A 24,960-nucleotide genomic window follows, 5' to 3' on the forward strand; every position below is an offset into this window, starting at 1 on the left:
TGGTGTCCTGTGGTATTTTTTGTCTGCTTCTTTTGAATCTTAGTGTCTTGCACATATTTCAGCTTGACCTCTTGGAAGACAGCCATGGCATGGCGTTCATCCCTATCCATGTTACATTATTTTAAGACTCCCATGATGAGCCATGATGTTTTGGAGATGAAAATCTTTTTCTTAATTGTACATGGTAGATTCTCAAATTGACCAAAATCTCATCACCTCTCATGTAGATCATGATGATTAGCTTGTATTATTGATGGTAGAAAATGTTCCAGTTTTCAAAAGATTGAATTATTTGAAGCTACTGTTTGTGAAATAGACTAGCAATAGCATAAAGAAGATTTGGATAATATTATTATTGTTGTTTCAATTTTATATGGTATGAAATTCAGATATTCAACCTCAATGAAGATCTGGCAGCTCAATCCACAAGATAACATCAAAAGAGAGGCTCTAACTGAGGGAGAGTTGGTGAAAATATCCCACATGTATTAAATACAGTAATTCAAAGCAATGTAAAAGGGGTTAATCACGACGCTTAATTTTGATATCAAATCTAAACTCAACTATCAATTCAATAATCTTGATGTATTTTTCTCCTTTGTTTTCTACGAAAAAAATTCTTCTTCGTTTCTATGAATAAACAGAAAAAAAAAAACTTGAAAATATATAGAGATGAAAATGGTTTTTTTTTTTTTACTAAACATGCCCTAAACTTGTCAAATCATCCTCCAAAAACCATTGCCTCTCTCTCTCTTCTTCTGACTCATCCTTCGGCGTGATGATGTTTTTCCTTGTTATTATCGAGATACCCCTTGTCTCATTGGCTTCTCTATCAATTCTCCAATTCTCATTTATCGTGAGCTTCCACAAGAGTAAGATTCTTATCACTAAATGCCGTGGCTCCACCAAAAAAGCAATGAGCAACGTATCGACAAAAGGATAAGCAAAGGAAAAGGGCTCATCTTCTGGTGAAAACACCATAAAGGCAATTTCTTTCTAGTTGGTTTGTATCCCACCTGTTTTTTAAATTGCTTTTAATTTTTTAAAATATTAAATTTATATTTTTATTAGGAGTTTTTAGCCTCAATGAGATGATGAGTTTTGTCACTGTATGATGGATTTTTTTTTTTTTAAATAAAACAAGCAATTAGAAACAGATTCAACTCGAGGAAGAGCCAAGGAAAAGGACTTTTCCTACAAGTAGCAATACTACGAAAGCAACGTCGATCCTAGTCAGGAAATGTCTTTCCTAGCTGCCTTTTTATAGATCTCAGACTTAGTCTTAGAAAAAGATACAATTTGTGTAAATATATACATAACATTTAAGCGACAAACAATAATTAAATATTGATAAATCCCAGGTCCTGACGGGTTGAGTCCAAAATTTTATCAGGAATTCTGGGCACTGATAGGCTCCGAGGTTTGTAATGCTTGCAGGAATTGAATGGATAGAAGAGAGTTCCCAGCTGCATTGACTGAAACTCTGTTGGTGCTGATTCCCAAAGTGGACAGTCCACAAGCTATGAAGGAGTTTCGGCCCATTGCATTATGCAATGTTCTATATAAAATAAGGGCCAAAGTTTTAGCAAACAGATTGAGGGGAACAATGCCAGCAATCATCTCACCAACCCAGGCTGCCTTTGTTCCAGGAAGGGCAATAACTGATAATGTTGTTGTGGCTTTTGAAAGTATACATTACATGAAGCAATGCAGGAAATGAAGTTAGTAGCGTAAACAAGATTCTCAAAGCTAAAAACTTCCCCGCGAGGGGACTTCTTGAAATTGTCAGGAGATGAACACGATGGCGTATTGGTATGGGGACTAAAGTCAATGTATGGCCTGATGCATGGTTGAGCTTGGACAACTGCAGGGACATTCAAAAACCAATAATTCTAGGGCAGGAGACACTAATGGTTCGTGATTTATTGGGACATGATGGATCTGTTTGGGATGAAAGTAAAATATTCACAATTTTCCAGCACAGTGATGTATTAGCAATTCTGAGCATCCCAATATCATCTAGAAGGGTTGATGATGAGCTGATCTGGCACTACAAAAACAATGGAATTTATGATGTCAAGTTGGGCTATCACGTGGCTGTTGAAGCGGTGTGTCCTAATCTTGGTGAAGCTTCAATGGGAGAATGGAGAAAGTTGTGGAACCTGAAGTTCCCCAGAAAATAAAGCATTTTTTGTGGCAGGCCTGCCAGAACTGTCTCCCAACAAGGGCACATTTACAGTAGAAGGGGGTTGATATCATTATTGTCTGCGTATTCTGTGAAGCTGTGGGAGAATCGAAGGAACATGTATTTGTTCTTTGTCCATTTGCTAAGTGCTGTTGGCAGGAGTTAGGAATTGGTGTTCATATATATGACATCAGACTGTGAGCTCCAAGACTGGTTCTTCAACCTGTTCTATCTGCAGGATGAGGATTTGATTTCAAAAGTAGCAGCAGCTCTTTGGGCTATATGGAATCAGAGGAAGGGGAGGGTTTGGAATAATGTGTCAATGCCTGCTCATCGAGTAGTCAAGGGGGCTATTGAGTTTTTGAACATTTGGAAATCATCGAGACAGAACATGTTTTAGGGATTAATATATTAAACGCCACCGTTTCCACCTGTATTTTATATGAATAAAATCAGATTATTATTTAGTGCCCAGTATCTTAAAATAAATTATACGTTGGTACATTATATTTAAAACATTATAATTTAGTCTTCTTACTCCTTGTCAACAGTTGGCTAACAGAAAATAATTGTTACCGGATGAGGATGAGAATGTGGAAGAGGATGAGGAGGAAGATATGGATCTTAATCCCTTTTTAAAGGGAATGCCTTCGCCGGAGGCGTCGTCAAGTTTGAGTTCTGAAGTTGAAGGTTTGGAGGAGGGTGTGGAGGTGAGGAGTGATTGCAAAAGGATGATGTTGGGGATTTGAGTCATGGCGAGGAGGTTGCTGTGGCAAGTGGGGTTGAGGAGGAAAGTGAAAGGGAATTGGGGAGTAGTGGTGATAGGAGGGGTAAGAAGAGGAAATCAGGTTCTGGGTCGAATGTGGAAGATGGGAACGGGCAAGAAAAGGAGAGTGGGGTGAGAAAGGTTGCGTTGGATGTGGATGATGACGAGGATGCTATTTGTAAGAGGACAAGGGCTTGGTACTCGCTTGCTAGTTTTACGCTGGATGAGTTAGAGACATTTCTTCAAGAGAGTGATGATGAGGATGATCTTCCGAATGTTGATGACGAGGTAGAGTGTAGGAAGTTTCTCTTGCGGCTTTTTTGCTTGGTGGAGATGGTGATGGTCAGTCAAATCAAGAGATCAGTGAAAATGTTGATGATGAAGATGAAGATGAGGATAATGATGTGGATTTTGAGATTGAACTTGAAGAGTTGCTTGACAGTGATGTTGACGATGGTGCAAGGGATGACGGTCAGGGATTGAAGTATGAGAGAGGTGGAAGACGGCCAGAGACTAGGCAGAAAAAGCATCAAAAGGCTTCTGCTCAATATAAGAAGAAGCTCTTGCGCCCTCTTTTACCAGTTTTTCCTAATGGATTCCCTTCTCCTTTTCCTGCTGTCAATGAGAACTTTGGCACCTAAGACTGCTCCTAGCTATGTGTCTTCTGCAGAAGGGGGTAGTTAATAAATGGATTTACGCCACAGCAAATAGGCCAGTTACTTTGTTTGATACATGAACATGTTCAGCTACTTGTTCATGTATTCTCTCTTTGCATTCTTGATTCTTCCCGGCAACACCTTGCCTCTCTGGTTCAGGGACTGATTTTTGAGATGCTTCACAAACGTGATGATGTAATAGCCTGCAAAAGTGTTCCATATCCTGGTATTTCTTTCGTCCTCCATATATATGCTCATCTGTATCAGACGAAATGCCCAACATTGGCCAGCACAGTGCACCTTTGAGTCACCCCATGCTCTAAACCTGCAGATGTCAGTATCTCAAAATATCCCCCTTTCACAAAGAAGAGACGAGCATGCTTCTAACTAGAAAATAAGTTCTTCACAGGTTGCTGACTCGATTTGGATGCCTTTCATAAATGGTCCAATAGTATCAATTCTGGATTTAGCTAATTTAGTTGGAAGATATATGGATGATGTTTATAACAGGATGTAGTTCTCTTGCAATTGTTTTCTTGTTGTTGCATTCAAGCTATGTATGTTCTGCCAATTCTTTTGATTAATTTTGACAGCTGTCCGGGAGTATCGGCAACGTTTTCTGAATTCAAGTTCTGAAACATGGAATGACCACTCTTCTACTTTCCTCGTTCTCCGTTATTAGGTGAGGCAAATGGTGAAGATATGAGAGGAAACATCCTCACCTGGTCAACAACCACCCAAGAAGACGTTGGCTGCTTCCATTGTTGAAAGTACCAAGAAGCAATCAATTGCATTAGTCCCAAAGAATATTAGCAAGTTAGCTCAGCGATTTGTTCCACTGTTCAATCCAGCTCTATTTCCACATAAACCACCCCCTGCAGCTGTTGCAAATCGAGTCCTTTTTACTGATTCAGAGGACGAGTTAGTGGAATGTTTCCTTTAGTTTCTCTCATCTACTCTTTCATTTTCCACTGTTCAATCAAGAAAGATGTTTACTGTGTCTAGGAGCATTATTCCAAAGTTTTTTTTTCCAAAGCTTTTTTTTTTGGAAGAAAACAGCATGAAGTTTGAGTATTCAAACGATCAATAGGCAATGTATTCGTAGAGATGGCTGTTTATATTTTATACTAAGGTCATAGAATATGACAGGCTTAAGAGTCTGTTTGTGTATAAGATTTCAGGGGAAAAAAAACCCTTCAAAACCAGGATTTGTATCATCAATTCGTTGAAAGCATTTACCGAATCATAGCTTTTTGAAAAACTATAAATGTGGAATCATCGATATCGTATCCCAGTATTGTTTTGTCTTCCAGTCATCAATGCTGTTACCATTTAAATTTATAGTTTTTAGTTATGACTAGTAAGATATGATTGCCAAGGCTCAAAGTTTTCATGGATTTGGATGCAGATTATTGGCACTAGGCATCATGGAATATAATACAGATTGCAAGGTGATTCAACAACGCTTTCTTCCATGCAAGTCTAAGCATCAGGTAGTTTTCATCATGGATTCCTGTTATAAACATAAATGCTTCTAGTAACTGCTGCCAGAATTAAACTATAAACTGGTGCCATTTTCATGTCTATTACTACTTTATGCTAATGAAAATAGGGGCTCCATATCTTTTGGTCAGTATTAGGTAACTCATAGGTTTCTTATTTTTTGTTCTGGTATGCCTCTGATCTATACACTTGTATCTGCGTTTTTGTGAATTGAGACTGGTGACCATTGTCTAATACCGTGGTAAAAGTTTGTGCTGTTGCTACCAAAAAGTTACCAAAAAACAAAAAATAACCATGATTGAATGGCGAGCTTCTATTAAGATGTTATTGGTTAATTATGACCTAATATGTGCTGTTTGTTTCTCATTGCAGCTATGTACATACTATTTTTGTTGCTTTCTAGCTTGTACATTCGGCATAATGTTTTCTGGGGTTCTTGTAATAATCATTTCCATGTGTTTAAAGAATTGTGTTGCTACTCTCTTGGTCTGAATTTTCTGATATTTGAATATCACATGTACAGTTGTCTTATTTAGTATTATTGTGACACTTGAACAACATATGCTGCTTTTTTGCAGGTTTTTGTTAGGCAGAAAAATCGCTGTTCATCTAAGGCACCAGAAAATCCTATAAAGGTATATCTTGAATCCAGGCCCATGAATGGTAGTTCTCAGCTGTATCTCTGCTTGTTGAAAAACCTTAACCCAATTGAATTTGAAACACAATAAGGGATATAGACTAGATCACAACAAAAAATAATTGGGTGTGTGTATTTTAAAGTGAATTGAATTGAAGAACGAATCAAAATCTACTGTGTAGGCTGGTCTGGTTCTTCATTCAGTTTGATGCTCACTTTTGGAATATATCCTCTTTGCTTCTAGTTAGTGAAAATTTAATATTTTTACTATGTGCAGGCAGTTCGGAGAATGAAAACCTCCTTGTTGACTGCAGAAGAGACAGAACGCTTTCAGGAGGTAATATCATCCTGGATATTTCTTATGTTTTTTCCAGATGGCCAGTATTTGGATTGTGACTGTCTGATTTTTAATGTAACCTCATGCACTCCAGGGACTCAGGGTTTACAAAATTGATTTTTTGTCATTATGGAAATTTGATGTCCCACATAGGGATCCATCCTTGTTACCTCGGCAATTGCGGATTGCCCTTGGAACTCAGAAGTTATATAAGCAAGATGCTGCTAGAAAGGAGACAAGAAGGATATCTGAAGCAAAGAAACGGTCTAAAACCGCAGATTTAGCAAATTGGAAACCAGCATCTGACAAGGAGGTATGCTATTATCCTGGATCAACATCTTACCTTGTCACTCAATATCCATATGATTTAGCTACTTTTTTTTTATGAGTTTTGGTTGACTGAACCATAATTTGGTTGTACAATTGCTCTGTGAAACTCTCACAGGCACTCAGTGGTGTGTCTATATTCCCTGTGCACATGTGTGCTATAAAACACTGACATCGTTGCTACGCAGTTTCATAAAGTTAAAGAGCTTAGCTGGGCGTGGTTCATAAGTTCATAATTTAGCTGAGCTTAGGCTCATTGATTCACAGTGTAATGTGTTACCTAATGTCATTAAGTTCTTTGGCCGAGTACAGGACAATCAGGCAGACAGAACTGGTGGAGGAAATAGCAGTGGAGATGATTGTGTTGATAACTCAAACAAAGCTTACGTACATCAGGCATTTTTATCAGATTGGAGACCAGGTGCATTGAGTGTCATTTCCAGTGATCCACTGTCAAAAGAGGATACAAACACCAGAGAGCATCCAAACAATTGTAGGCCTGGAGAAGCTCAACTCTGGAGTAATAACATGAATGGGTTTCCTTATGGATCCAGCTCTAACCAGTATTCTCTTACTCATATTAAGCCCTCCCCTCCTAATACCATTCTACCAAACTATCAAATTTCTAATATGTCACTGAGTACCTCCAAGTCCCAAATCCATTTGCGGCCATACCGGAGTCCTAAAACTGATAGTGTGCGCATAGTGAGATTGGCACCAGATTTAACCCCTGTGAATCTTCCACGTCTTTTCATATAATTTCTCAGCCAGCTTTCAAAACAACCAATGTGGATCATGTATCAAAGTGTCTGCATCAGGAAGTTGGACTGGTGATGCTGGAAAAGAAAATATAGCTTCTCAGCTTCCACATGCTGGAAATTTGAGAACCTCCAGTTCAGTAGACACAAGAAGGGATAAGAGTAATCAAGCAGCAAACAATGTCACGGATTCACACCCAGAAGAATCTGCAGTAGTTCACAATGCATGTATTGCTGAAGAAAGAGTCACTGATTCCAACCTTCAAATGCATCCTCTACTGTTCCAGGCCTCAGAAAGTGGCCGTCTGTCATATTTACCTTTGAGCTGCTATATTGGTGCATCTAGTTCTTTTAGTTTCTTTTCAGGACATCAACCCCAGTTGAATCTGAGTCTCTTTCATTATCACCACCAAGCAAACCATGTTGTTGATGGTTTTAATAAATCTTTGACCAGTAAGGATTCTACTTCAGCAACATGCAGTATTGACTTCCACCCACTTCTGCAAAGAACTGATGAGGAAAATAGCAACTTGGTGATGGCACACTCAAATCCAAACCAATTTGTTTGTTTAAGAGGTGAATTTACTCAATCACAAAGTCATTTTGATGCGGTCCAGAATAAATCATTTGTCAATCATGGGCCAGTTGTTGTTGATCCTAAACAGTCTAGCTCAAATGAGAAAGCTAATGACCTGGACTTGGAGATCCATCTAAGTTCTAATTCTGCAAAGGAGACATCTGAGGGTGGTAGAGATAATGAACCCTGGTCAACACAAAGTGAACTAAAGTCTGGAAGGAGAATTGAAAATTGTAAAGTAAACAGCCCACGTGATCAACCCAATGAACATTGCCCCACAGTTCATAGCAACTTTGTTCCAGGTGCTGATGCATCACCTGTCCCAAGCAATAATGTCAGCATATGCAACATGGATAACCTGGACTTGGAGATCCAAGTTCTAATTCTGCAAAGGAGACATCTGAGGGAGGTAGAGATAATGAACCCTGGTCAACACTAAGTGAACTAAAGTCTGGAAGGAGAATTCTAGAGCCTTTAATTAATGCTGTATTTGATGAGGGGAACTCATAATCCACTATTCATTGGATGAGAAGACCTTGGTCCACCAATTGTGCCCACTGATCCAATGAACACCGGGCTTCAGGGAACTCATTTGGCAAGTTCCCTTCACTAGCATTGATTTATCCTAACTTTAAATGTTTTACCATTTGGATTGACTGTGTAAACTTTTTTCATAATTCAAATCTTTCTAGGTTCCCTTGTTTCACCAAACCAAGATATGATCACACCCACAAACTCATTGACTGTAGTTGGAGTTGCCTCTTTTTTTCTCTTTTCTTCTCTTCTTACTGTCTAGCATCCTGTTAGGTATTTTTATTCCCCCGAATAACCACTGATATGCTTTTTCAGAGAATTAGGAATGCTTGCTTTACTGAAGCTCAATATAACCAATGACATTGTATGAATGTACCTCTGGTCTAATTTTGCTTATTCTTGCTCTCTAAATTTTATGTGGTTTCGACATTGAGCTAGTACATCATTTTGCATCCCTCCCCCCAAAAAAAATATTTCCGTACAGTTTTCTGTTTTTTTTTGGTTAAATCTAATGCAGTGGGGGTATTACTATGTTTCCTTGTTGACTGATGTTGCTGTCTGGGGTGTTGTATTATGGTAATCGATGTTGTGAGTTGAGGAGCCCTGTTCATTCTCATGGCTAACCTTTTATCCTCTGAAAGGGCAGTTCTTTATTAAAGTCGAGTCTGACAAGCTTAGGGAAGGAGACTACAAGTAGCTCTTGGTTAAGTTTAGATTCACATGTGCCTGTCGACTCTCCAAAAATGAAGGCCGTGCGTGGGAAGGGTGAAATTAATGAATGCCAAGCTGCCAAAAAATTATCTTCATGTTGTCCCAACAGATTGTGCAAGAAGACTACACTGGGCGCAAAAGTGAAACACAGAAGGATGTTTGTGACATGGCACAGCAACTTTGTCTGGGTCCTCTTGCTTTTTTGACACTGAGGAAACCCAGGAAGCATACTTGCCGAACAAATACAAATTTGGGCACTCAAACAGCTGCTGAAAATGGTGGAACAAATACAAATTCAGGCACTGGAACAGCCACTGAAAATGACAGATGCGATCAAGATAAGTTAGGTTGATTGCTGCTTTTTCAATAATTCGAGCAGTTAGTTGATGAACCTGAGTTATCTATTTGTGCTCCTTGAAACTTGCTGAAATTGACAATTGAGAATCTCTTGTCGAAGCTGGACTACAAGTGCAGAGAAATTTGATTGTCATCTACTTTCTGCCATGCCAATCTCTTACCTTGGGAGCCATGACATTTAACAGATGCTAACGAAGTTAGGAGGATTTTTCTTCTTAACCCTTTCCATTTATTATGTAAATATTTTCTGGTATATAACATGATTAAATTAGGTTTAGATCTTTTTAATATCGAGGGTCATGTACAGGCTGTTTTGTTTGTAAATTTCCACATCCCAATTCAGGTGGAGACAACATCGTGAAGTTTTGTGAAAGGGTAATGTTAAAGGTAATAATTTTTTAGCAAAACTTTTCTATTAATTCAGTAGCAGCTTGTCCAATGTAATGTGATGTATAGAGTTGCCTATTCCCTTGCCTTCATCTCTTGTAAAGGAGCAAGGTTGCTTAAAGAGGCTGTTAATGATATTTGAGGACTTGGTCCTTCCTGATGCACTTTTATCCATAGGAGATAAAAGATCAAATTTTATGGAAAAGAACGTATATTTTTCTTGCTAGAGAGAGAATATCTTGTTAAATATTGTGTTGTAGTTAGATATTTGTTCATTTGGTGAATTGGGATGGTGTTGATATCATTTTAGTATGTTTCTGAGCATTCCTTTATCAAAGTTTGTTAATAAGAATGCATCTAAGCAGATTATAAGTCTTTTTTGGCTAGTTGATTTGAAAATTCTCTTTCGATTCTGTGTTGCAGTTACAAGATTGTTTGATGAATTGAGTGTTCAGCTTTCTATGTTCTTAAATTAATCAAAAGAAGGTGCTTCTTGAAACGTAGTTTTCGTTTGGGTAAGGGCATGTTTTTGATTTATACAACTATTTCTTGTGTAGTTTCTTGTATTGCTTCAGAGGGTGGTTTGGTTCATGAGACATGCATATGTAGCTTGTTGTGAAGGCCTTAACTGGAGTAATTAGCATGATGGCTGGCCTTAGAATGCAGAGACTTGGTAATTGGTTCAAGCTCATTTTTCTGTCTTTTTGTTTGATCAGAATGGTCAAGTTTAGATTAAATGATGGAGGGACAGAGCCCTAAAAGGCTAAAACTACAGCACCAAGCCATAGAGGTGGATCACTTGGTGGGTTAAAGTTGATATTTCTTGCTTCAAGAGCATCCTAGTCGCATAGCCGCATATACCCTTCAGTAATGTGTGGCATCTGTCAAGTAACTGCTGTCCACTGCTACCCGAATCTCCAACTGAGATCACGCAGCCACATCAGGTTATTAGTCATTTAATTAATCACAAAAAAATGAATTAAATACCACCATAAGCATCCATAGCCTCGTGTTAGACTTAAAAATACCATAGAAAATGATTTAATTACAAACAAAATCTATGTCTATCAATTAATTGATGTTTCAAGCAATCTCCCAACGGTCAAAATCCTTATCCCAAACCTCATCCACTCTCTTCCTTTCCCTCCACTCATTTCTCCTTTCTTTTCCTCCATGGCATTAACAAGAAAAAGATAAGCCAATCACACAAAACAGCTCCTCACCATAGCCTAAAATTCCTCTTTCCCTTCTCTTCTCCTCTCGTGGTTACCTAGCTAGAGCCCCAACAAGTTCATCACCACAATGTCTTGCTCAAATCTGACAATGTTGGTGTCCTCAAAACCTTCTCTTTCTGACACCACTTCACTTTCCTTTCGCTCTTCTCTCAACCCTTTTCAGCTTCCAAGCTCACCTGCTGCAAACAACCCTTCAAGATCCTCTTCTGTGACCCCAATTCACTGTGGTCTTCGTGAGCTTAGGACTCGTATTCAATCAGTGAAGAACACGCAGAAGATCACTGAGGCTATGAAGCTTGTTGCTGCTGCTAAAGTGAGGAGAGCACAAGAAGCTGTTGTTAATGGTAGGCCTTTCTCTGAAACTCTCGTTGAAGTTCTTTATAACATCAATGAACAGCTTCAGACTGATGATGTTGATGCCCCATTAACAAAAGTTAGGCCTGTTAAGAAAGTCGCTCTAGTTGTTGTTACTGGTGATAGAGGACTTTGTGGGGGTTTTAATAATTATTTAATCAAGAAAGCAGAAGCAAGAATTGCAGACTTGAAGCAGCTTGGAATTGACTATACTATTATTAGTGTTGGAAAGAAGGGCAACACTTATTTTCTTCGTAGGCCTTATATTCCAGTTGATAGGTTTCTTGAAAAAGATGGTCTCCCTACAGCTAAAGAAGCTCAAGCAATAGCAGATGATGTCTTTTCACTGTTTGTAAGTGAGGAGGTTGATAAAGTGGAACTTTTGTACACAAAATTTGTGTCACTTGTTAAGTCTGAACCTGTTATACACACCTTGCTTCCATTATCACCAAAGGGAGAGATTTGTGATGTGAATGGGGTGTGCGTTGATGCAGCCGAGGATGAGTTCTTCAGGTTGACAACAAGAGAAGGGAAATTGACTGTAGAGAGAGGTGTTAGTAGGACTGCAACAACAGATTTCTCACCAATTTTACAGTTTGAGCAGGACCCAGTTCAGATTCTTGATGCCTTGTTGCCTTTATATTTGAACAGCCAGATTTTGAAGGCATTGCAAGAATCACTAGCTAGTGAGCTTGCTGCTAGGATGAGTGCTATGAGCAATGCTACTGATAATGCATCAGAATTGAAGAAGTCCCTTTCCATGGTTTACAATAGGCAGCGTCAGGCCAAGATTACTGGGGAAATATTGGAGATTGTTGCTGGTGCCGATGCTTTAACCTAATCATGTTAGCCCCCTCCACAATTCTGCATCGTTGTAGGTAAAATTCAAGGATGATTGCTTATTCATTCAAATATGCCTGTTTTAAGACAGTTATGAGATACAATGCTTTTCCCCCCCTCCCTTTGTAATTCTCAAATCGCCTATAAAAATTCTGTGCACAATGAGATATGCAATGTATCTTGCAACAGGAGCATTCTGCTTGTTGATCTTTGTGCTTCAGCTTCTTTTCCTCTGATATCTATACTACTTGTCCTTTTTAGAGGTTTCATTACAGGGATGTCCTATTTGTGTTCCACTATATATGTATAGAATGTTGCTGCAGATCTTCGTCCTCGTTGTAATTTGATTTAATCACAAGGGTTCTCGCTTCTTTAATTCCCATTTTCCTCAGGTTTCATAACTCTATATGACTGTCAGATCCATTGAGCTCAAACAAGGCTGCTAAATTTTTGAGTTCAAGCTGTAAATTCCAAAAAGCTGCTGTTGCTCATCTGTTCTTACTTGGATGCCTCTTAGTTTGCCAATGAATTACTGCGAGCCTTGTGATTGGTTTAATGGAAGAGTTACTTGTGCAAATCATTTAGATTTTAAATGATTTCAGGAAGTTAGTACTCAGAATGCAATTGATAGGCAAGTTTTTGAGTCCTCGCCATTAAATCTGGCATCCCGAAGAACAAATAATTTTCAGCTCTTCTGATAATTTCAGATTATTAATGACTTGTTCACATTTTACAAGTTCTAAGAACTCCCCAGAACTTTTTTCCAATGGAATTATTTTACATCCAAAACCTTCTTTCAAATAGCAGATTCCATAATCAATTAATGGTTTTGTCCTTCCACCTCCATGTCTCAGACTGACAATAAGTGGCATGCAGAACTCTTTGTAACGAATGAAGCTAAAGTCATATACATCTGTTGCAAGCGTTTTCATATTCTGAATTGACCTCTTAGGCTCCCTTCAACCTCATATCATTTCGATCATGTAGTTGTCGTAGCATTCGACAAGTGGTGATTAGCTAAAGAATCTATTCTATCCAATGCAATTGTAAGGTGGTCTCCACATTTCTGATCATTTGTGGTGATCCAACCTTTGCCTTATCCTTGATAAGTTTACAGTACACTTAAGTCATGTGGGCGCAACAAGATGTGATTTTTATGTTTTTATATTTGTCCTGAAAATGATGTTTCTGCAATTCAATAAGTCATCTGCATTGCGGTGATTCTCCCTCTGCCTAAAGAAGAGTTTCGCTCTCGAGAGCTCTGTTGAAAGAAAATCAAAGTCCAATAATCAAAACAATCACGATAACGTATTGCCACATAAATTCCACAATTTTCTGAGTTGAAGAGCCTTTTGTAAAGAGGCAGGAACGTCCAAGCGAATGAATCACTTGGAGTTCTTATCAATGATCGAACTAGTTATGTTACTTAATAACTATCATAGAACCATTTTAACCCAATGACTGAAGCTATCAGGTAATGTTTCAAGATATAATTTATATTATTCTGTAATACATCTCCTCAAGTGAAAACTCTTTGGGCTTGAAACTTGCACAAACCCACATTACCTTATACTTAATTTTTATCATATAAATGGAGATGGTGAGATTCGAACTTATAACTGCTTGGTCATCAAGACTCTGATACAATGTCAGAGAACCATCTTAACCCAATAGTTTAAGTTGTTAGATAATATCTCAAGATATGATTTATATTATATCTAACAATAACATCATTTAACCAGACAATCTATAGAACAATTGTTAGAGAATAATATAAATATAAGCTTAAGCTTTTGAATAAGATCCCAGAATATAATTTATCTTATTCTCTAATAACAACTATTATGTTATGTTACCTCAGCTCATTGATGATTGGTTTACAATTTCAAACAACTCCTCAAATCTTAATTTATGAATGTTACTACAAAAATCAGTCACTCAAAACAACATATGCATTGGTTAAAATGACATGGTAGAGACCAGAGTAGTTTAAGTGATGACAAGTTTGATAAATTTTTTCGCTAGCAAAAATGAAAGATCCTTACAACATCATCTAGGATTAGAAAGAACTGATGCTGGTGGCGGTGCTGAAAGAATATAGTCATCAGCAACAGGAGGTGGTGCCAATGCATGTGAAAACTTATACACCAGGTTTGAATCTACCTCCATTACACCCTCCAACACCTTTACAACTGTTGACATGAGAGGCCTTTTTTCTGGATCATCTTGCAAACACCAAGCAGAAATCTTTATCATCCTGATAATTTCATCTCTATCACTCTGCATATATTCGTCTAAAAATTTCAAAATGTATTCAGCTTTGTTCTGCAACATTCTAAGCAAATGGAAGGCAGACTCTGGTTGTGAGTGATCAACGCTTCTGCGTGCACAAACTACTTCCAGGAGAACAATTCCAAAGCTGTATACATCAACTTTTACTGTAATGCGACCTAATTCTTGATGCCATTCTGGAGCAAGATATCCAGGGGTTCCTCTCATTGAGAGCTGAACTTGGCTCATCTCCCTATCAATCAGCTTGGATAGCCCGAAGTCAGAGATTTTGGCATTGAAATTTGGATCTAAGAGTATGTTCTGCGGCTTTATATCCAGATGCATTATGGTCTGCCGGCATTCTTCATGAAGATACGCCATCCCCTTTGCTATGTCAAGTATAATCTTCTTTCGTGTCTGCCAATCCAGGGAAGATCCTTGTACTTTCTTAAAAATCCAATTGTCCAATGAACTGTTACTCATGTACTCATATACTAAAAGCCTATACGATTTCTCTGCACAAAAACCTATCAACCTTACCAAGTTAAAATGGTGCACACTTCCAATCGTCTCAACTTCTGCTAAAAACGCCCTCTTTCCTTGGCCTAATTTATCCAAACGCTTCACAGCAATTCCTGTTCCATCTGCAAGTACTCCTTTGAATACAGACCCGAAGCCTCCTCTTCCTAGTGTTTCCTTGAAATCATTGGTTGCAACGCGTAGATCTTCATACGAAAACCTGACAGGCATTCCTGGAACTTGCTTTATATAATCATCTTCCACATCCTCCTCAGTATCATTAGACTTGCTCAACCTAACCCTCCAAACAATAATAACTACAAAAGAAATGATGGCAACAACACCACCCACAATTCCTGCTATAATTGGCACCCAATGTCTTCTTGAAGTGGTATTAGGCCTTATTTCTGGTGGAGGAATTGGTGCTATCTCCCCTGGTGATGGACGAGAATTGTTTTCTGTAATAACTGTTGTGTTGCCTGCCAAACAAAATGATTTTGAAGTAGATTCATTATGGAACCAAAAAGATGATGGATTTATGTGAAAGGCAATGATAGAATGAAAGTATGATCTTATTCACATCACTGGCATGGCTCTGCACTTTTGTTTTTGTATAGCCTTACTCTTATATGGATCCCAAGTTCCCAAAATACAAGTTAAAATGGCTAAAATACCAAACAGCTATTCATTGTTATGATGTAATTTCTTGCAGTATCTGCAGTCTACACTGTGTTTTTTGGTAACTGGTAACTTACGCTTCATAGTTTGTGAACACTTTACCTGACTTTCAGATGCACAAAACTACCTCTAAATGTTGAAATGATTAAAAACAAAATACCAGACTCATAAACCTACATAAATTGGAGAACGGCATATTTACCTGGGCAGAATGTAACTTGATAATCGGTGGATGCACAAGTGAAGGTAGTGTTAGTATCATCATCATAAGCATAGCTGTAAGCTTGTGGACAGGCATTCTTGAAGAATTGAGAATACAAAGAAGACTTGCATGTAGCAGGTGTTGCGTTTTCACCAGTACAACAAAACATCGACAACCCAGTCACTTGGCACGCACTCCTGCATCCCGCAGTCTTGCCTTCTGTACTAGTGGTAACCCTAAGCTCTGACGGACATGATTCGTTCAAATCCGCCACACATCCAGTGCTTGTACAGTTCTGACGAGAAGGCACAACAAGCAAAGGCAGGTTGAAGCCATCAACAAGACTAACATCAAAAAAATCAAGGCCATTACGACTCGCAAACTCTACCAACGTTACAGGAGAAGCACCACCGTTGCCTGAACATTCTAGTTTTCCGGAGCCACAATCGCCTGAGATGCAGGAGAAATTTCCTGACGAATCTTCGGTGCAGTACGTGCGGCCCCAAAACCGTCCAGACCAAGAATCCGGTGCTGTTAAGGTCTTTGACTCATTCTTTTCAAGGGAAAAACCAGTTGTGGAGAGAGCTGCTGAACCTGATTGTGAGGAAGTGCCTGGCCAAACTGTGTAGTTACACTTGTTTGTTATTGTAAATTTTGTTGAAACAACACCTGCTAGCAATAACATAGCATAAAAACAACTCAATTAATAAAATAAGTTGAAGAATTAGAGCTGGAAACAGAAATAGATCTCTCGACTTTACCTGATATGAATAAATGAGCGACCAAGAAAGAAGATAAATGCACAAGTAATATTATCACAGACATTGAAGCAGATGAAATTTATTTAACAACAACAAGAAGGAGGAGTCTGAAGTCCAATTAGCAATCTTTCTTCCTTTCATTGGGCTAAGCTTGGCTCAGAGGTCAGTCATGAAGAGAAGGGAAAGTTCAACACGCTTAGGGAACCGACTTTGTGATTAGGACAGGTTGCGTTGAAAGTTCTCACAAGGCAGTGAACGATTTTCCTCCACCTTCTTGGAAATAAGGTATATGGCTGCGCCCACTTTTTTCACCAGAGCCACCGCATCCCACATCATTGTTATAACTCGTTCTAGAGATGGGATAACTCATAACTTAGATCTTAAATCAAATCATAAGAAATTTATTTTTAAGTTCATGGCATGTAACAAATTCCAGTAGTAGCAGATAAAACTTCTGAAATCATGACACTTATAATTTATTTTTTCTTATCTGTACAAAAAAAAAAAGCAGCTTTGAAGGGATCCTCTAATCCGAAGTGGGACAAAACTAAGAAGTAGAATCTCGCCTGTATTAAATTCTTCAATTCTTTAATATCATGAATAAATAATGATTTAGTCCCTGTGTTTTTAGTGATATAACAGCCTAGTCCCTTTAGTTTAAGAAATCATAATTCGGTCCTTGGAGTCTCTATGATGGCTAATACCTTAAGAAGCTTTGCTAGCTTTTAAGAAAATAACCTTATACCCCTGGATTTCTTTAATTTAATATATAGTCAAAAGGGTATTTTGGGATAGAAAAATAACTTCATCGGCAACAGCTCAACTCTTTATTAACGAGTACACTCACCAGAGGGATTGCGTTATAAAGGAAATAAATGAGTTTTCCCATTTGGATGACTCTTTAAAGATAATTTTCGCATTTGCCCTTCATCTTTGTTATCTTATATAATTCCATGAATCCTTCAAAAATGATTTTAATATTCCTTGTTGCGTTACAAGAGAGGACTTCTTAGCAAAGTCAAAAGTCTATACCATGAGAGAGCCTGTCGTCCATGCACATCAACGGCTACATTTCATCCTGTACAGAACAACAAATGATCCTGGCCCTGTATATTTTCCCATGTGGACAACTTGCTTATGCATTGTATATTTCACAGGCAGGCCCATTTAAATAGCTACTAAATTCCACAATTCAGAATAAATTCAACACCTCAGAATTAGGTCAAGCTGCCAAGAACATGTTTTTTTATTTATTTACATCTCAACCATATTAATATGTTGATAATTGTCCACTTCAGTTTTCATATGCATGACTGAACCCGTTGAATAATGCTGATTTGAGGACCTAAATACAAATAAAATAATTTGGAACATCATTGTGAGTAATCTCGTTAAAAAGCTATAGGCAATTTTATAAATTTTAATTTACCATTTTTTTAACATTCTTATATATAATATTCAATATTTTTTTATAAAGAATATATTTAAGAAACCGTCCACAACACGAGAAATATTACTAATTCGATAAGACCTCCTGTGATGTGAAGAATTTTCTTTATTTTTTGATTTTTTATTTTAAAAGAAAAGGCGCATGTTTTATATATGGCTAAAAATACTAAAGTTATTGAAGCTTTTTTTTTTAAAAAAAATCTAAAATACTTTGAGATGTTTTTTTTTAAAATATTGCAAGGATTTACAACAAATTTGTAAAATTTTAGAGGATTTTGATATATATTTTAAAAATATCAAAAGTATTTTTATTTTGTTTTTTTTAATATCTGGAATTATAAACTTATATGTAAGATATATTTTTAATATTAAATAAAAAAATAATTTAATTTATTTTTTATATTTTTATATTAGGATATATAGATTTTTAATCGGATAAGATATATATGGAAAAACTGGCGTCCTCCTTAAAGTCAACAGTTTTTAATTGAAGTTTTTTTTTATTTTATTAGAACCGTAGACAAAGATCTCTGATATGCAGAGGAACAGAACTGCTTAATGTTCTAGTTCCCAGCTTATTGATGCATGATTACGTTTTTCTAATATTATTATATTTATTTTATAATAGGTAGGAATAAATTAAAAATAAAATAAAATTGAGGATATTGAATTGTTGTCGGATTGTTTGAATACACACAACAATTAAATACGTTTGCTTTGTTGTTTTGGAAAAGAGAAAAAAAGCAGGAATGAAATAGTGACCTGGATTGTGCTGGGTCAACTTGTCTTTGGATTGGGTGTACAAATACATAACAATTGTACAAAATTGGACTGCGTCTGTACTCTGTACTGTTACAAAGCGGTGGCTGCAAATACTAATACAAGCCTCTACACATTTTATAGTTCTGTTCCTTTGCTTATGGAAAATTGGTACACATGATCGCATGATCTGTAATTAATGCGTGTCCAGTTGAATTTTATTTGAGTAACAGAAATTAAACAAATTAATATACATATATGTTAATAAATACTTGATTTTATTAAAATATATGACAAGTACAATTTTAATTTCAGATGTCCTTATGAAAGAATGAAAAGATCATCAATTCTTCTCTTGAATTTATTTTTTTGTGGCTTGGTTTAATTGTAAAATCAAGTACAGATTTGTGTTTTATTAAAACATGAATTGAAAAGTATATTATAAAGCAAGATTTGATGATTTTATATTTTGTTCAAGAGCAAAATATTTATGTTTTATTTAACTTGAAGCGCAGATAAAGAATGTTTGAGTTTGAAAGAGTTTTCTTATCTGAAAAACTTGTCTCGGAATTTTTTTTATATTTCTAAACAAATTCTTCTCCTGTATATAAGTATATAAGATGAAACCTTTTATTTATAAAAATTTTTAGAGGCTTTTGGATTTTTATTAATTGATTTATATTTATGATGTTTTTTTTTTCTCTCCTTGTATTTGAAAGACAGGAAGATGGGAGGAATCAAAATAAGTTCTGAATATTTATTTCTACTGAGAAGGAAAGGGAAGGAAAAGAAAAGGAATATATATTAGAAGAAAACTACATTGATATCCTTTACTATTTCTTTAGGTAAGATTTTAAAATAAAATCAAGGGCAAAACTCCTAATAATTCGAAGCAAAATTTTCACCCCGTTTCTCTCCAAATTGAAGAAATGTTTGCCTTCATAATGTTGAACCTTTTTTATATATATTTTTTCTCTCCTTTTATATATATTTTTTTAAAAAATGAAGATGAGAGGAATAAAAATACAGAACTATTGTTTTAATCTGTTTACAAACACAAATAGAGTGTCAGAGTCTAATTGAAAAGGAAAATTAAAATAAGGAGTAAAGTTTGCACATAATATAAGGACCAAATAGCTTCTAATTGAGAACTTTCTTATAAAAAATTAAGTAAAAAGATCAAAACAACTTTCTCTAAACATTATAAGACTAAAATGAAAATTAGTTAAAAATGAATTATTATAAAATTGGTAATAATATGACATTTTTTAAAAACAATTTGCATTTTCCTTATAGAAATAGAACTAGATTTAATTTTAATTTTAATTTTTACACTCTTCTTTATCCTTATTTTAATCTCTTTTAATTACAAAAACTTAAAACATGTGGGAAAACTACTATGTACATGCCTTGATTCATTATGGATTATAATCATGAATTGATACTTTTATCTTTGATAAAAAAAATTAATTAAGTTTTTCACGTAGGGTAAAATGATTTTTTTCACAGAATCCATTTGTCATTTTTGTTTGTAAGAGGCAGCTCGGTCTTTTTCTAATTTTTTTGCACAGTTAAATTACTTGCATACCCTTAAAAGCAAAAAGAATAAAAACACTTGCCTATTGTCAAGGGGTATTTTTGGTTTTTACTTTTATAAGTATAGTGAAATGGCACAATTGTCTTTAGAATCAAAATTCTCAATGAATGGCTTCATGAGCTTTTGTGTAATTTCATATAGGTTTTTTCATAGTAATTCTTAAGGACAATGTTATAATTTGATAAATAAAACAAAATGAAAATGAGAAAAGTTGTTGATGTATTCGTTGCAAGTGTCAGCTTCTCTATCGTCTTTAAGTGGCATATATGAATGATTCTAGCAGTTAAAAACTTCAATTTGTAATGTTATTGGATTTCTCACGACATCCTCTTCCTTAAGCTATGATGAATGTTGGTTGTTTCTCGGCGGATGGTTGCGGGCAATTGTTTTTTCCCTTTTCTATCTCCACCCTTGAAATTCACACTAATCCTCATTCTTTATATTTGTAATTTTTATCCTTGGCCTATTGACAAGTTTTCAATTTCATCATTCAATCTAAATTTATTTATTTTTTTTTAAAATTTTGTCTTGATTCTTTTTATTTCTAAAATTTTTTCTTACCCATTTTATAAAATTTCAATTGTTTTTAATTTTATCATTTGATAAAAAAAATTAATTTTTTTTAATTCAGTCATCAATGTTTTGGTGGTTTCTTCTTTTAATTATTTTATGAAGTCAATTTTTCTTTTCATTTCATCATTTGTTTTTTTTTAATTTGATCCTCATTCTTTTTATTGTAATTTTTTTTCTTTCGAACATTTTGTATAATTTTTTTTTTAATTTTATCATTTGGCATTTGATTTATGAGCTAACATGAGACACGAGTTTTATAATCTAACACATATTAATATCTTTTTTTAACTTATTTTCTTTATCTCATTACTCGACATTGATTTTTTTTTTTTACAAAATAGGTTTTATAGTTTCTTCATTTTTCTTTCTTTTAGATTATATTGTTCTCATGACCTTACCTATGAGTTTGATAGGTTAATTTTGGTGGGCTCACATGTTCTTTTTTTTTTCTTTTTTTTTCTTTTAATTACTCTTTTTTCTTTGGGGTCCTTTCGCGTGGTTTTTTTTTTTTAGTTTCATCTTTAAATATTTGATTTGCTGAGAATTGAGTTTCATGATTTTTTTTCATATTCAGTATTTTAAGTCAAATGGCCTAGGTAACGAATTTTATAAGCTAACAATAGTTTTTTTTTAAAAAAATTAAATTTCATGATTTTCTTCATTTTTATTTGTATCGAGTTACCTGACCTGTGAATTTGATGGGTTGACCTGAGTGGGTGCAAGCCTTTTTTTAACTTATAATTGTTATTTTTTTCATCATTTTGTATGATTAATTTTTTCTTTCAACATTTGATTAGTTGAAAATTGTGATTCCATATTTCACAAGTTGACACTATTTTTATGGGCGTATCTTTTTTGGTTGGAAATTGAGCTTTTTAATTGAACACGAGTTGGAGATTTCACGAGTTATGATTTTAAAATATTAAGCTGGGTGTAAAAGATTTGTCCGGGTTTACTTGGTTTTTAATATTATTAAACTAAGTTGTCTTTTTATGGTATTAAAAAATTATTCAACTCAATCGACTCAATGACCAGAGTCTTGAATTTCTTTTACTTCTTTAGAAATCCTAGCATCGCCTTAACTTTGTTCATCTTACATCCAAAAACCTTTGGCCGGACCCGCGTCGTTGAGCCGAAGACCAATATAAGTTTACTTTGGTCAACATTTTTTTTATTATTTTTTTTATATTTGTTTTATTATAATTAAATGTTTTAGTTTTTCTACTATGTAAGTTCCATGGTTTTAACATGATCTCACATCTCAAATCATAAATTTTATAGGTTAATTATTATTGGCTCTGATTGATTCAATATGTCACATTCTTAATATTAAAAGAAAATATATGTTATTTAATATGTCAATATTTAAATATTTTAAAAGTGTTTCAGTTATTATTCATATAAAAAAAATTTGACTGAAAAAAATGAACAAACCACGGCGGCTTAGCACAAGCCCAAAAATCAATTCAACTTAAGTCGAAATGAAACTTTTACTCTTGTTCCTATTATTATTTCTTTTTTTTTTTCGGTTACCAAACATCACTTGAATGTCTCAATGAAGTTTACTAGAAAAAAAATTAACAATACTAAGATGATAGTTTTTCTTAGCTCAATTAAGATGAATTTTATAATGGACAAGTAGTACAAATTATGAAACAAGCTTGATGAATTTTCTTTAAGACCAAAAGGAAAGAAAGAGAATTACAATGCCATTATCTGGGATTAGAAAGAACAGATGCTGGCAGCTGTGCCGAAGAAATGTGGTGATTAGCAATGGGAGAAGCTATTAGTGAATGTGAGAACACATACACCAAGTTTGTATCTACCTCCATTACACCATCTAATATCTTCACAACCGTTGACATGAGAGGCCTTCTTTCTGGGTCATCCTGCAAGCACCAAGCACCAATCTTTATCATTCTAAGCATTTCCTCCTTATCACTCTGCATGCATTCATCTACATTTTCCACAATGTCTATTAGTCTATCTTCTTCAGCTTTATTCTGCAGCATTCTAACTAAATGGAAGTCAGATTCTGGCAGCGAGTGATCTACGTTTTTTCGTGCACAAACTATTTCCAGGAGAACAATTCCAAAGCTGTATATGTCAATTTTTTCCGTGATACGTCCTGGTGGTAGCTTACACAATTCTGGAGCAATATATCCAGGGGTTCCTCTCATTGAAACTTGTACTTGTCCCGTTCCTTCATCGATGGCCTTAGACAACCCAAAATCAGAGATTTTGGCATTGAAATTTGGATCCAACAGAATGTTCTGCGGCTTTATATCGAAATGAATTATGGTCTGTCGACATTCTTCATGGAGATGAGCAAGCCCTTTTGCAATGTCAAGTATAATCTTCTTTCGCGTCTGCCAATCAAGGAAAGGTCTTTGATCATTTTGAAAAATCCAAGTATCTAACGATCCATTACTCATGTACTCATATACTAAAACCTTGTATGATTTCTCTGAACAAAATCCTATCAACCTCAATAAGTTAGAGTGTTGCAGGTTTGCAATTGTCTCGACTTCTGTTAGAACTGCCTTCTTTCCTTTGTCTAGTTTATCCAAACACTTGACAGCAACTCTTGTTCCATCAGCGAGTACTCCTTTGAACACAGATCCGTAGCCTCCTCTTCCAATTCTTTCCGCGAAATCAGCAGTCGCAACACGTAGATCTTCATACGGAAACCTAGTAGGCATTTCTGCTAGAACTTCCACATCCTCGTTGGTAGTTTTAGACTTGCGCCACAATTTCGAAATGATGAGAAGACCGCCACCTACGAGTCCAGCCACAAATGGTGCCGAACGTCTTCTAGGAGTAGTATTGCGCATTATATCTGGCAAAGGGCTTGGTGTTATCTCCCGGCCTGTCGATGGCTGAGAATTGTCGCCGATAATGACTGTCGAGTCTCTTGAATTCGATCTTTATGAAGATGGTATATGTTAGAGATCTTCACGTATGCATCTAAGGGGTATGTTATAGTTTCTAGCAAATAGATACATGATTACAAATTTCTAATAGTAGTATAGTTTCTAGCAAATAGATACATTATATCTGGCAAATAGATACATGACAGTACTAATTAATTATCAATTAAAAAAAAAGGACTGAGGTTGCTTGGTTGTCGGATTGTTTGTATACAAATAACCATTGAATATGTTTACTTTGTTGTAGGAACAGAAAGAAAACAAACAGGATTTCATCCAAAAAAGGAAGAAAACAAACAGGATGTTTCTGTTATTGCTAGCAGAAAATCTTGATGCTAGGACTTGAACCCTACTTATATATTATCAAAAATTGTGATTGCTTAGTTTGATATCGGATTGGCTCTTCACGTGTTCTAGGACTTGAATTGGTATTGAAATAATATTTTTTTTTATTTTTAAGATTTAATTTTGAAGTAAATAAATTATATATATATATATATATATATATATATATATATAAAACGTTTTAGAAATATAAAAATAAAGGGTTTATAAAGTGCTAAATAGCAAAGTCCGATCCAGCAAGATTCTATGTTTTTTTTTTTTGTGCAAAGAAGGAATTCTATATATTTCATCTTCTAATTAACTCCTTCCAATGTTATGAAAAAACAAAAAACATGCTTCCAGTGTTATTAACTAAATTCAATACCACGTTATTAAAAATATTTCTTTAAGCTATTATCGGGAGAATTCTTCAATGCTTAGTTGGCTATTAAATGTCAAAGCTATTATGCTAATGCAATAATTTTGTTATATATTACTTTGTACCTGGCGGCGCCATTAAAAATTGCAAATGGGCCTTGCGCTGTAGAATCTCCCAAGCACAAATATCAAATAAACTTAAGAAATAGCAAAATGGTCCTTTTTATGCTTGGCCCAACCTGCACAAGATAGACTTTACATAAGACTATAAAATAGTCTCTAAGATTATCAAAGCACCAAAAACACACCCTAAACTTCTACTTTTTACAATTAAATCCAAATTAACAAGCCACCT

General features: G+C 35.5%; 3 protein-coding genes and 1 pseudogene across 3 annotated transcripts; 2 read left to right on the forward strand and 2 right to left on the reverse strand.

Annotated features, from left to right (window-relative positions):
• The first annotated feature begins 1,444 nt into the window (after positions 1 to 1,444).
• LOC133700165 (uncharacterized) lies at positions 1,445 to 9,755 on the forward strand (annotated as a pseudogene).
• Positions 9,756 to 10,914: 1,159 nt separating this feature from the next.
• On the forward strand, positions 10,915 to 12,540 carry LOC133699321 (ATP synthase gamma chain, chloroplastic). Its single transcript, XM_062122538.1, has one exon. The coding sequence runs from the start codon at positions 11,038 to 11,040 to the stop codon at positions 12,163 to 12,165; it is 1,128 nt and encodes a 375-aa protein (XP_061978522.1). The 5' UTR covers positions 10,915 to 11,037; the 3' UTR covers positions 12,166 to 12,540.
• Positions 12,541 to 14,064: 1,524 nt separating this feature from the next.
• Positions 14,065 to 17,104, reverse strand: LOC133699320 (PR5-like receptor kinase). Its single transcript, XM_062122537.1, has 3 exons — positions 16,596 to 17,104; positions 15,835 to 16,503; positions 14,065 to 15,433 (listed from the first exon to the last, which is right to left on the reverse strand). Exons 1-3 carry the CDS (start codon positions 16,657 to 16,659, stop codon positions 14,214 to 14,216), a joined length of 1,953 nt encoding a protein of 650 aa, XP_061978521.1. The 5' UTR covers positions 16,660 to 17,104; the 3' UTR covers positions 14,065 to 14,213.
• Positions 17,105 to 22,685: 5,581 nt separating this feature from the next.
• On the reverse strand, positions 22,686 to 23,675 carry LOC133700166 (G-type lectin S-receptor-like serine/threonine-protein kinase SD2-5). The gene has a single exon (XM_062123712.1). The coding sequence runs from the start codon at positions 23,673 to 23,675 to the stop codon at positions 22,686 to 22,688; it is 990 nt and encodes a 329-aa protein (XP_061979696.1).
• Positions 23,676 to 24,960: the final 1,285 nt, after the last annotated feature.

This window comes from Populus nigra, chromosome 7, assembly GCF_951802175.1.
Source record: "Populus nigra chromosome 7, ddPopNigr1.1, whole genome shotgun sequence".
Lineage (NCBI taxonomy): Eukaryota > Viridiplantae > Streptophyta > Magnoliopsida > Malpighiales > Salicaceae > Populus > Populus nigra.